This window comes from Xenopus tropicalis, chromosome 2 (assembly GCF_000004195.4).
Source record: "Xenopus tropicalis strain Nigerian chromosome 2, UCB_Xtro_10.0, whole genome shotgun sequence".
Classification (NCBI taxonomy): domain Eukaryota; kingdom Metazoa; phylum Chordata; class Amphibia; order Anura; family Pipidae; genus Xenopus; species Xenopus tropicalis.
In genome coordinates this window covers 133,625,198-133,638,930 of record NC_030678.2, presented here as the reverse complement: position 1 = coordinate 133,638,930, position 13,733 = coordinate 133,625,198, and the positions used below count along the sequence as shown (strand labels likewise).

General features: G+C 43.1%; 1 protein-coding gene across 5 annotated transcripts in view; it reads left to right on the top strand.

Moving 5' to 3' along the window:
- Positions 1-7,793, top strand: part of tsc22d1 (TSC22 domain family member 1) — a 53,438-nt gene extending 45,645 nt beyond the window's left edge. The window contains exons 1-3 of one of the 5 annotated variants that reach the window (XM_012957074.2): positions 2,423-2,430; positions 3,387-3,438; positions 6,111-7,788. In XM_012957074.2, coding sequence (XP_012812528.1) covers positions 3,436-3,438; positions 6,111-6,380 — 273 coding nt within the window. In that variant the 5' untranslated portion in view covers positions 2,423-2,430; positions 3,387-3,435 and the 3' untranslated portion in view covers positions 6,381-7,788. 5 annotated transcript variants of the gene reach the window in all.
- The last annotated feature ends 5,940 nt before the right edge of the window (positions 7,794-13,733 follow it).

The following is a 13,733-nucleotide window of genomic DNA, read 5'->3' as shown; positions in this document are numbered from 1 at the left end:
TTGTGGACCTCCACAAGGCTGGAAAGGGCTAAGGGGCAATTGCCAAGCAGCTTGGTGAAACTAAATCAACTGTTGTAGCAATTGTTAGAAAATGGAAGAGGCTAAAGATGACTGTCGGTCTCCCTAGGATTGGGGCTCCATGCAAGATCTCACCTCGTGGGGTATCACTGATGATAAGAAAGGTGAGGAATCAGCCCAAAACTACAAGGGAGGAGCTGGTCAATGACATGAAGAGAGCTGGGACTACAGTTTCAAAGGGCACTGTTGGTAGAACACTACACTGTCATGGTTTCAAATCATGCATTGCACGGAAGGTTCCCCTGCTCAAGTCATCACATGTCCAGGCCCCTCTGAAGTTTGCCAATGACCATCTGGATGATCCAGAGGAGGCATGGGAGAAAGTCAAGTGGTCAGATGAGACCAAAGTAGAACTTTTTGGTCTAAACTTCACTCGCCGTGTTTGGAGGAAAAATAAGGATGAGTTGCATCCCAAGAACACCATCCCTACTGTGAAGAATGGGGGTGGTAACATCATGCTTTGGGGGTGCTTTTCTGCGAAGGGGACAGGACGACTGCACTGTATTAAGGAGAGGATGAATGGGGCCATGTATTGTGAGATTTTGAGCAACAACCTCCTTCCCTCAATCAGAGCATTAATGATGGGTCGTGGCTGGGTCTTCCAACATGACAATGACCCGAAGCACACAGCCAGGGTAACCAAGGAGTGGCTCCGTAAGAGGCATATCAAGGTTCTGGAGTGGCCTAGCCTGTCTCCAGACCTAAATAGAAAATCTTTGGAGGGAGCTGAAACTCCGTGTTGCTCAGTGACAGCCCCGAAACCTGACAGATCTAGAGGAGATCTGTATGGAGGAGTGGGCCAATATCCCTGTTGCAGTGTGTGCAAACCTGGTCAAGAACTACAGGAAACGTTTGACCTCTGTAATTGCAAACAAAGGCTTCTGTACCAAATATTAACACTGATTTTCTCAGGTGTTCAAATACTTATGTGCAGCAGTGCAAAACAAATACATTCTTTAAAAATCATACAATGTGATTTCCTGATTTTTTTTTTTTTTTTAAATGCTGTCTCTCACAGTGGGAATGCACCTAAAATGTGATTTTCAGACCCCTCCATGATTTCTAAGTGGGAGAACTTGCAAAATTGCAGGGTGTTCAAATACTTATGTTCCTCACTGTAACGACATTAACATGTCATACCTGGACTGTATGTGCATGACTCTATATACCGCTAGCCCGTTTAATCGTAAGTGCCATGCTGCACTTGCACACAGGCAGAGAAACTGCCCCTTTGCTTATTTCTGCAGCCATTGTGTCAGCATGCGTACAGACACACTGGGTGGATTTGGGCGCTGAAATGTGTAAGTATGCATTTTCGGTGCCAAAATCTGCTCTGCATGTCTGCACCCATGCTGGTGCATTGGCTCCAGGTGCAGATACAGAAGACTAAAAATAAATAAATAAAGCACATATGCGCAGAGGGGATTTTTGGCCTGAGCTTATACTCAGTGTGGCATTACCTTGAAGTTCACCTTTAAGTTAACTTTTAGTATGATGTAAGAGTAATATTCTGAGACAGTTTGCAATTGGTCTTCATTTTTCATTATTTTTAGTTTTTGTTAAGCAGCTCTCCAGCTAGGAGTTTCAGCAGCTGGTTGCTAGGATCCAAATCACCTTAGCAACCAGGGTGTGGTTTGAATGAAAGAATAATATATGAATAGGAGAGGACCTGAATAGAAAATAAGTTATATAAAGTAACAACAATTAAACTGAAGCCTCACAGACCAATAGTTTTTTGACTGCTGGGGTCAGTGACCCCCATTCAAAGAGCTGCAAAGAGTTAGAAGACGAAGGCAAATAATTCAGTAACTATGAAAAACAAATAACGAAGACTAATTTAAAAGTTGCTTAGAATTGGCCTTTCTATAACATATTAAAAGGTAACTTAAAGGTGATGCACCCTACTAAAGGTCCTCAAGAAACTACAGAGTTACATCCCTCCCAGAGGGGCTGCTGAATTGGTTTGTGTGTGTGTGTGTGTGTGTGTGTGTATATATGTGTAAGAGGAGTACTCTGCCCTGCAAGCTCACTACTTGGGTAGTACATGGTTTAGCATTCCACTGGGCCTTAATAATAAAGATATATTGATTAGTAGCCAACATTTCACTCACTCTGATCAATACCTATTTCTTGAAAGGGTGAGTTTAGTGCTATAGTTTAAAATCAGACCTACTTTACAAGTGTCCCCAGCCCATCCCATGGGGGTCCTAACTGCTTTACAGTCTTTTGCGAATTAAATGGGTAGCCAACTTTTCTGTCGTTTCAATGGATGCCCCTTTAATAGAAGCAGGGCATATTCTCTGGGAAGGCTGTATCTGGCCCAACAGGCGGCGGGGAGTGGGGGGACAGTAGGTATGTACTTGCCCATAGAAGAGTGTGCTGCTGCCCGTGTGCTTGGCGCAATGGGGTCTGCTTGATGGAAACGGAATGTATAGTGCTTAGTAATGGTGAGAGCGGTGTTTACACTGGTACCCCATGGATACAGTTGCTACTGAGTAGTTGTGGCGAGTCCTCCCCACTAGGGGGCGATAGCGCACTGCAGAGCGTTCTCACGCATTCTACACGGGGTAGGGGAGGATAGCAGCCCGGATGGATTATTGTAGCGTGCAGGTGTCTGTTCGCTGGGGCCCCTCCTGCCCTGCCTCGCTGTACGGGCAATCTGGCCCCCGTCTCTCCTTTAGCGCAAGTGCTGCCGCCATCCAACCCTCAGTTTTTTTTTTTAACATGAGACCCGGCTCAGCGCCGGCCTGAAAGGGTTGCATCAGTATAGTGGGCGTTTCCGAGCGCTGGCTCTGCCAATGGGCTTCGCGCTGCCTGCATAGATTATGCAATGAGCTCTCAGGCTTGAGCTGATCCTGGGAAGCGCTGACCTGGGACATTTCTTCCAGCAGCAGCAAAAGCATCAGCATCGCCGAGCCCGGCGTGCCCCGGGGCGCCCATCTCCGTCCTGCCAGCTGGGGAGCGCCCAATTCCCCAATGTAGAACAGGGCAGCTATGGATCTTGGGGTCTGCCAGCTGAGACACTTCTCCATCTCCTTCTTGTCCGCTCTGCTCGGGACAGACAGCCCGGCGGTTACAGTGGACAGTAGGTAAATGTGTGCCGTGGCGCTCCGTGCTGGCTGCTGCTGTACCATGGGTAGTGACAGTATGTGCGCTATATACATATTATATATATATGTGTGTGTGGGAGAATAATGGCAGGCACTGGGCAGGAAGGCTGGGGGGGGGGTAATAACGTTGTTTTCTTTGCAGCATCCCTATGAACCAAGTCCCCAGTGCTAACGCCGCGCTTTCTCTTTGTCTTGCAGCTCCTCCGGTGCCAGCGTGGTAGCTATCGATAACAAGATCGAACAAGCCATGGTAGGTACCACTGACGTACGGGGGGGGGGGCACAATGCAGCAAATTGCGGGCTTTCTGTAGCCCCAGGGCCCATCCGTAGCCCAGAGGCTCCCGGGAGCGGGGGAATCCGAACTGTGCCACCTGCCTCTTTCTGCTGAGAGGAACGCTAATGTCCCTGCATCTATTCTACACCCCAGGTGTGCCGGCCCTGGCTCTTATTTGTACTGTTACACACTGGCTAGCGGCTGATAGTCAGGGCGCAGGAGCAGCCGTGTATTTGGCCCGCACTCCCGCAGCCGCTACATGTTATTGGAGCAATGCCCGCGACTCTCTCTCAGCCGCCGCTCTCACGCCATTCCCAACGCGCTGTTACTAGGCAGGAGGAGAGCCGAGAGCGCCCAGTTATAAATAGCTCGCTCGCTGATTGGCCGCCAGCAGCCAGGGTGGGCGGGGCGCAGCCTCTTCTATAGTGATGTCACTGAGGAGGAAAACACTATGCGGCAAGCCGCTTTGCTCAGACTGGCTAGAGCCGGTGCAGGCCGGGTTTGGTGCCTGGGTGCTGTGCCATGGCTGCTTTTGTTCTCATTGGGATCATCCCCACTGATACATTGCAGCCTGCTGTGGTGATAAGAACTTTTCTACTAACTAGTCATACTCTATTTCCCCTTGCTAAAAATGTGCCTCCACTAGCCCTACCCCAACTATGTATACCTGGGAGCTTCCACCGCAGTCATATTAGCCCCTCTGCCTTTGTATGTATACCAGCTTCATTGCTTGCCCTGAGTAATACTTTATTCCATTGCACATATATTTCTGTTTATCTTTTAATTTGCACCTGAGAGTAGGAAGCTTTTTCTTTCCATACCTATTAATTACCACAGAGACACAGTTCTACTCTCAGATCAATATATAAATATATATATATATATAATATATATATATATGTGTATAGATATATACTCACTCGCGTAACTGAAAAGTATTGTGCTTGGGTGCAGTCCTCAATGAGTCTTAATCAATAGTTACAGGAGAACAGGATCCACTCACACACAACTTCAGGGAATTTTATACATATTTATTAGAAACAGGCAAACTGGTGTTTCTGGTGGTAACCCATCCAAACCTAACTTTCATAGTAACCCAGCCTTTGTCAACGTTGGGTTCGGCTGTGTTACCAGCGGAAACATCAGTTTGCCTGTTTCTAATAAATATGTATACATTTCTCTGAAGTAGTGTGTGAGCGGATCCTGTTCTCCTGTATAAATAATATTTATTGTATATTCATTTATCACAATGAAAGAAAATGCAGTTTTAAAAAACTTTCCAATGTAGATTGCAGATATTGATATAGTTATTTTTAAAGGTGCAGTTGAGAACACAGTGTATTCATCCCTTTCTTTTGTGTGGGTCAATGTAAGCAGAAGTCCACTCTCCTCCCGGGCTGTTAATCAGCTGCATTTTAGAGTTGGAATCAAGTGTAGACAATATATACTGCCAGGCTGGAAATGCCAGTAGCAATTACATTTACAAATCACCGTAAGGTATTCCTGTGCTGTGGTTCCTCTATATGGGAATGTGAGAGTTAACAGAGCCCCTACTTTCCTATTGGGCAATATCTTGTGCAATTACCATCAGGTTCTGTGTATCTCGTGCATCTTCTTGAAACAATGGGGTGGATTTTTCTAAATGCATGTGTTTAGGAGCCATGATTTCGCTAAAGATAAAAAATGCAAATATAATCTGTTAGCAGCTTTTTTTACACATATTCATTGTGTTCCTTGTATAATATTTTATCAAATGATAAAATGCCTGCACGCCAGAGTTTGGCAGGGAGAATTGAGGCTGCTGAGAGGGTTCAGGGCAGAGCTCCCTACCAGCAACATGTCTGGGATTTCTCTGCTTGCTCAGGCAGGGAACATTATATCTGAGCACACCTAAGAGATAAGTGATAGTATAATAATATTTTTTCCCTTGACTGCATGAGCAATAAGTAAAGTAAGTTGCCTCTTTAGTGGGACCAGCATCAGGTCCTGGTTCCTTGGGTTAGTTTGGCAGTTTAGAGATTATGCCACTTAGCCAATCCCTGCTCTGGCTTCCGCTACCATCCAGAATGTAGTTCAGATTTATTACCCTCACATTTAAAGCAGTTCATAACTGTGCCCCACCCTGCATCTCTGATCTTATCTCTAGATACCAACCAACACGCTTGTTATGCTCCTCTGCTGACCTGCTTCTCAACTCCTCTCATTACTTCCTCTCACACTCACTCGTATTCAAGACTTTGCAATGTAATCTGTAGAATGATCTGCCTGTTACTCTAAGAAAATTCTGCAACAAATAGGAATAGCTATGTGCCATACTTATTATGGAGACTCTGGGAGATGTTTTTTTCTCCTTGGCAGAGCCATATTGCTGGAATGTTTGTAGATTAAGGTATTGCTACAATTAAGGCTGACAGGATGGCCAGTTATTCTACTTACTTGCCCCTAAAACAGGGACATATATTAATTAAACAGGCACAGGCCATAATATTTGCTGCTGCTGCATTAGCGGTTCGTTATTGTTATAAACACTTCTGTCTTGTTGGGTCAGGGAGAGGTTTACCTACTGGCATAACTTGACATTACTGGGTCCCCACATTAGACTTTTGTGCTTATAATTAGAAATCTAACTGCTTATTGTTGTCTCCTAGGATCTGGTGAAGAGTCACCTCATGTATGCAGTAAGGGAAGAAGTGGAAGTCCTTAAGGAACAAATCAAGGAGCTCATTGAAAAGAACTCACAGCTGGAGCAGGAAAACAACTTGCTGAAGACACTCGCGAGTCCTGAGCAGCTGGCTCAGTTCCAGGCTCAGCTCCAGGCAGGTTCACCTCCTTCTTCCTCATCAACTTGTTCCCAGCCTCCGGGAAGTACTGCAGCACCTGCTCAGCCCACACCACAAAGCACAGGCCCCTCTGCATAGCCGTTGAACACAGTTGCTCACACTTTCAGTGGGACATACATCTGCTGTGACTTTTAGTAACCGAACAGCGCTGTCATGGTGGGGAACGTTGAATGCACCTATCATCTAGACATTTTATTCTGAAGGCTCCAAAGCACCATGAAATGTGACTGCAGTTCAACGTTTGACTACTAAAAAATTGTGACTATGGTATTTTCAAAGGAGGCAACCAAAATCTGAGCTTTTTCTATGGAAATGAAGTGTCCTAGTAATTTCAGCAATGACAAGACAATTGCCCAAGACGCACTCACCCCTGGATGTGCCTCTCTGATCTGTATATTTGCCGCACAGGTACCGCCCGTGCCTCCCACTTCTTTGCTGCACACGCCCCTTTTCTTTTCAGTATTAAACCTTTTTTTCACTCTTCCCATCCTTTGACGGAAAGAGTGTTTTTTTTTTTTTAATTGCTATTAATTTTCCATGTAATCCAGTGCTGCGCTGTAAATGTTGCAAGAACATCCAAGTGTATGTGTGTAAAGCAGTACTACTGGAATTAGCCTGAAGTCTCTCTTCTGTTGTCTGTGTACCTAGGGGAATGAAAGCCCCAACTTACACAAACTCACAAGTTCCCAGTAGCTACAGGGACAACCTGCGACCCTCCCAGAGTGCTAGTACAACAGGTCTTGGCATTCTTTGGTTGGCAGTGGGACGCTGAGAGCTGTAGTTCTGCAGCCTTTATAGGTCCATGGGTTGCCCAGGTTTTGAGGTATACTCAGCATTTCTCCTAGACAGCTGAGCCTTTAGTTTGTCTTTTCTTTCTCTAATCTAAGGCAAGATTGTATGCACAGAGCATTTTAGAAAAAGAACACACTGTTGCAAAATTAGAATGATTTCAATGAAGTTAATTTGCCTACTGTATATTTCTGTATGTAGTGTAAGTACTCTGTAATATAGACCACTTGTAAGTACTGCTTAGGTTGTACAGATTGAAATTTAGTGGTTTCATTGATTGAACTTAATAATTTGACTAGTTTTTTTTATTATTATTTTATTTTAAAGCTGCTTCCTCCTTTTGCGGCAGAAGAGCCTGAGTGGCGGGTTCCTCTGTCACTAAAGGCGTTAGCCTGCAACACACCCGATCAACTGTTTAGGACATGGCAGATTTATGCCACTTTTTGTGTATTATTTTTTCAGAAATGGCCTTGGCTGGTGAGTTATCTCTTGAAGTAAAACCCAGTTCACTGATGTTTTAGTTTTGGTTTAGACACTCCAGCTGTGACTTATCGCATTCTGCTAACACAATGGAACATATGAGCTGTAAGGTAGTATGCATATGTTGTGCATGTTCTCTAAACAGTTGTAACACGTCAATGTATTTAACTGTTGCACTTGTCAACTTTCAATAAAGCATACATTGTTGGTAAATAAATGTCTATGGAATGGCAGCATTTTATCTTCTACAGTAGCCATTCACGGAGCACTTACTGCAATCAATTCCTTTCTCTAAAGGGATATTGCCATTTTATTTTTACATTTACTATGTGGTTCTTAATTTGTGCTGGTTTGGAAAAGAAGGGAAGGAGATTTACCCAGGGTAAAGCACGTAAAGTACCCAGTCCAATGTTTTGTTTCTGAGCAAAACTACAATCATTGTCTAATGTTAGTATCCTTTAAATATTACTTCTAAGGTACAGAAATTTCCTCCCACACCAGCTTTTTTTCCAAGTTAGAATTCCTATGCCAGTTACTGAAACGTCTCAGTATAGTTTTTTTGCCCAGTACCTTATTGATACCTTTTTACAAGACAACTGCAACCCATTTGGCTAAGGTTAATTAAGATCTCTCATGGCAGCCAATGCAGGTATGGAATCTGTTATTTAGAAACCCATTATAGAAAGGCCATCTCCCATAGACCCCTTTTTCTCTGTAATAATAAAACTGTACCTTGTATTTGATCCCAACTAAGATATAATGAATCCTTATTGAAGGCAACTCTCTATTGGGTTTATTTAAAGGATTCTGTCATGATTTTATTTCTAAATTACACTGTTTACGTAGCAAATAATTCACTCTACCATTTAACATTTTATTCTTGAACCAACAAATGTATTTTCTTTTTAGCTGTAGTATTAATGTGTAGGCGCCATCTCAGTGCATCCTCAGGAGGAGCCAGCGTTACACATTAGAACTGCTTTCAGATAACCTATTGTTTCTCCTACTCCCATGTAACTGGAGGAGTCCCAACCCGGACTTGGATTTCTTACTATTGAGTGCTATTCTGATAACTACCGGGAAGCTGCTATCTTGCTCCCTTCCCATTGTTCTGCTGATCGGCCGCTGGGAGGGGGGTGATAGCACTCCAACTTGGAGACACATGGCTGTAGTACCCTGAGACAAAAAAACAAAATTCAACATAAAGAAATCTGTGCTTTTGAAAAATGGATTTCAATGCAGGATTCTGCTGGAGAAGCTCTATTAACCGAAGTGTTTTGGGGAAAAAAGTTTTCGAATGACAGTATTCCTTTAATGTTTAAATACTTTTTTTTTTAGTAGAACTAAGGTATGGAGATCCAAATTCCAGAAAGACCTCCGGTCCCAAGCATTATCGATAACTGATCCCAAACCTGTATCCTCGAAATCATATTTGGCTTATGCTTTTTAAAGCAGGAAATGAAAAATAATCCCCTGGTGAATATAACCAGGAGAAAGCAGAAACGTGCATGCGTTCAGCCCCTGATGAATCCATGAGCCATTTTTATAATAACAACAACAATCTGACATCGGAGGCTGTCTAATAGGTCACGGTTGGGCAGACGTAACCCTGCATGTTAAAGGGAATGTTCTAGGTTGAATGACTGAGCGGCGCTCACAGCTGATGCTTATGTTCTGTAGAGCTGTGGCCAATCTTACTGTACATTGCACAGGGGCCCATTCACTAAAGAGTCTTATTCATCCCATTTAACTTAGAAATGAACTTTAAATATGCAGACAGTATTTTGAGACATTTTGTAAGTAGTCTACATTTTTTCTTTTTGTTGTTGCTGAAGTATTTACTATTCTTTTATCTTTTTTTGTGTTATTGCAGCATTTTGACGGTGGGAATCTAAATGTACAGAAATGTTTGGCTGTTGAAAGAAGCTCAGTCATTATTTCTCATATTTAGAGGAATACCATTTGTTTTTTGGCCTGTAGAGGAATTCCTAAATTATAATCACATTGAGCTCCATAGAGTTTTATGTTAAGGCAGGGCTTTCTCAGGGGTCCCAGATCAGGTCTGGGAGTCAGTTCTGCAACCCAGTAATTGGTTCAGCCTTAAATATGCACCTTAGTTTAATATGTATTGGGTATGGGTAGAAGAATGTCTCTTTGCCAGAGGAATTGGCAGTTTTGGGTTCAGACCATAGGATTAGAGTCTCATTGCTACACAACACATCCATTGCATTAATGCTTTTATGTTCTGTTCTGTGTAATGGCAAATGTCTATAAGTGAATTTTGAAACTTTTTTTATTCATATTAACTCTTGCATTTCAGCATACCAGTGCATTTATCTGACCAGGCACCCCTGCCATTGCCAAGGAAACTGTTTAGCAACCAAACATACCACACTTGTTATGTATATGTGCAGCTTTGTACTGTTCTGCATGGACATTCCGTCAGCAACAATTAGTACCGGCCTCCTCACAGTCTGTACTTTGCAGAACAATGCACAGCAACACCTTGTCTAGTTATGCAGCAGTCATACTGAGGGGTGCTAGCAGGCAGATTCTCAGATGGAGGTCCATACAAACAGCAATGTTAGGCATAACGGAAACAAAATGCTTGCATTACTAGAAATTATTTAATCCTCCTAAATTGCACCTCCGCTATTTGCTTTTGTGTGAATTACCTGAATGCCCTTGTTGAAAAATGCCCCAAATCACCCCTGCGTATTGCCTCTATGTGAATTCACTGAAAACACACAGGTAAGGACCAAAAGCAAAACTAACAGAGCAATTATGCCCCATGTGGCCCCCCCTTCAATTCGCTGACTGACTAACAGGTTATAGAGCTGAATATAGGAAGTAGTATTCTGGCTATTATGTTAGACATCTGCTCACTCCAGCCTTTATAGATTACAGTTTGGCTAACTATATTGAAACATTATGGTTAGAATAATGCTGTATGCCTTTAAATGCTTCTCAAGGTAACTGTTTACTGCAGTGAATTGTAACATAGTACGTTAGATTGAAAACCACACACGTATTGAGTTCAACCTTTTATGTCTATGTAAAACCTGCCTGTTAGTCCAAAGGAAGGTAAAAAACATCTTCTGAAGCTTTTCCAATTTGTCTCAGAGGGGGGAAATAATGCTTCCTGAATCCAAAGATGGCAGCTGGACCAGTCCCTGAAGCAGACCTACTTTCTATAACACTGTATTTTCTCACTTGCTAATAAGCCATCCAACCCCTTCAAAAAGCTACCTAATGTATCTGCTAGTTCTCTCTGCAATAACACTTTCTTTTAATCGAAATGGGTGCCCTCGCGTCTGCTTGAATGACCTACTAGTAAATAAAGAGAGATTTTTATTAATATGTCCCCTTTATATATTCATACATTGTTATCATATCTCCCCTTGTGGGGTTGTTACTCCAGCATAAACAGACCCAACTTGGCCAGTCTTTCTTCATTACTGAGACTTTCCATCCCCTTTACCAGCTTAGTTGCCCTTCTCTGGACCCTCTCTAACTCAATAATGTCCTGTTTGAGCACTGGAGACCAAAACTGCACGGCATATTCTAGATGGGGCCAGCACTCTGCAAAGTGAAAGAATGCCCCCCTCCTCCTGCAATTCTATGGCCCTATTAATACAGCTTAAAACCTTGTTTGCCCTTGCAGCTGCTGCCTGGCATTGCTTGCTACAGCCAAGTTTATTATCTACAAGGACTCCAAGGTCCTTCTCCATTATGGATTTGCCTAGTGCAGTCCCATTAAGGGTATACGGGGCTTGCATGTTTTTGTATCCCAGGTGCATGACCTTACATTTATCAACATTAAATCTCATCTACCACTTAGCCACCCAGACTGTCAGCTTTTTAAGATCTTGCTGCAAGGGTTGTTATGTAACCTGTGCCTTTTCTCCTTTTTACCTTCTTGAATGGCTGTCCCCCATGGCTACATACCAGCTTTGTTTATATAAGGCTAATGCCTCATGGGAAGATTTGTTGCCTGTAATACTTCTCTGCTACCCCGGGCGACTAATCTCCCCGAAAATGCTTTCCACCAGCAATAAAGGGAGTCATCAATGGAAAGCCCTACGCATTGCTTTCTTTTTTCTGAAGTTGTGCGGTTTCCTCTTGCTGTTCCTTTAATTTGGATGCATTGTTTTATGCAATTTGCAAACACAAATACATTACTTATTATACTCTCCCCTTAGTCATTAATAAACAAGTTAAATAAATCCCAATACAGAACCCCACTAAGAACCGTGCTCCAATTAGAGAATGTACCATTAACAACCCGCCCTCTGTACACAAACCTGTAGCCAGTTTTCCATGTACAAAACAAATTTATCAGACATGATCTATGTTTAAAAAAGCCATCTTGATTACTGCTCATAATGGCATTCTCCAGTATGTAATTATGAATGTGATCCCTTAACAAGTCAAATAACTTGCCCTCACAGATGTCAAACCTACTGGCCTGTAATTGTCAGTCTGAGATCATAATCTCTTTTTGAATACTGAAATGACATCAGTTTTCTTCCAATCCATAGGTACCATACCAGTCTGAGAAAATAAGAAATAGAGGCCTGGCAAAAGTTGAAGTTCTTTCAGTACCCGAGGACTAAACCTTTATGTGACATATCCTGCGTCAGCCACTGACCAGATTGAGTTGAGACATCTGTTCCACTATTGGGTGGATCTTGGGAGACTGACACTGCACAAGAAACCCTTACTTGTTGCTAAGCTAGAACCCTATTATTTCTAAACCCACAGAGGAAGTAATGCTCTTTTGCAGAATAAAATATACTCTTACATGTATATTCCCTTCACTCAAGCCTTTTCTTTACAGATCATCCTTCCCGGCTAATATAACGGAGTCAGACACCAAAGCCATTTCCATATAATGAGTGGTGCTCACTGCTCTCTCTAAAGGTCCCCATACACGGGCAGATCCGCTCTCACCAAGCAAGCAGATCTTCTCCTGATATCCCCCACCTACGGGTGGGCGATATCGGGAGAATCCAGCGTAATTCGAACGTTTGGCCCTGGGGTCTAGCCGATGCGGTCCCCGATCCGACTAGATTTCTAACCTGCCTGATCGAGATCTGGCCGATTTCAGGCCAGATATCGGTTGGGCAGGCCCGTCAGGAGTGCCCATACACGTGCCGATTAGCTGCCGAATCGGTCCAAGGGACCGATATCAGCAGCTACTATCGACCCGTGTATGGGGACCTTAAGGATTAAATGTTTTGCTTGCTCTTTAGTTTGTCAAGATAATAGCTTTGTGTTTGCTTTGGGTTCCTAGAAAATTAAGATACCTGGGCTCAGCAGGACCATAGGTAAAAAGGGATAACACAAGGACAAACTGTTTGGCAGAGATCAAATACTATTCAATAGCTATTGAAAGAAACATTCTGTAGGAAAGGAGGTCTGTTTTAACAATGGTAACTACATGTCCCGTGGCTTCCAGTGAGTCAGAAGCTGGGCTGGTGGCGTGGCACAGGGCAATGGAAGCTTTTTAACTAAGACCTATGTTCCTGATAAATGACGTCTGTGGCATTTTCCATCCAGACCTTGCCTGCATTCTATAGCAAACCAGCAATTCTTAAACTTCAATCAGTGAAACCCCAGTCAGAAACTTCACTAGCCCTGGGAGGCAGGGGCAGTATGACTAACAAAGCACTAGCCACATAATAAATAGGAATCAAAGGCATGTGCAAATGGAGGACTGGTGCTAGGAGCAAACAAAAAAAGGAATTGTGGGGAAAGTTACATATTGCCTGGAGGAGTCAGTAATACACAGATATGTGTGGAACTGTTCTAATAAACAAACTCCCTTGCATAGCTGATATATGCAGGAAAATGCCTTTTGTCCCTTATTGTCTCTAGTGCAGTGTTATTTACACATGCACATATACATTTGTTGACTTGTCAGCAACCCAGAATGAAACAGTGAGGCTACTTGTCCAATCAGTGGGTTTTTAGGGAAGCTGTTATATGATGTACTGCTAAGCTTAATTTATATCCCCAGGGTTACCATCAGTAACCTGGGGCCCCATATTATCTGGTTAACAGGCCCTTCCCCCATGGGCCCACAAATAGTTCACCAGAAATTTTCCCTGTAAAAAAAAATATAATTTTTATTGACAGTACAGTTTTAATCATCACCTG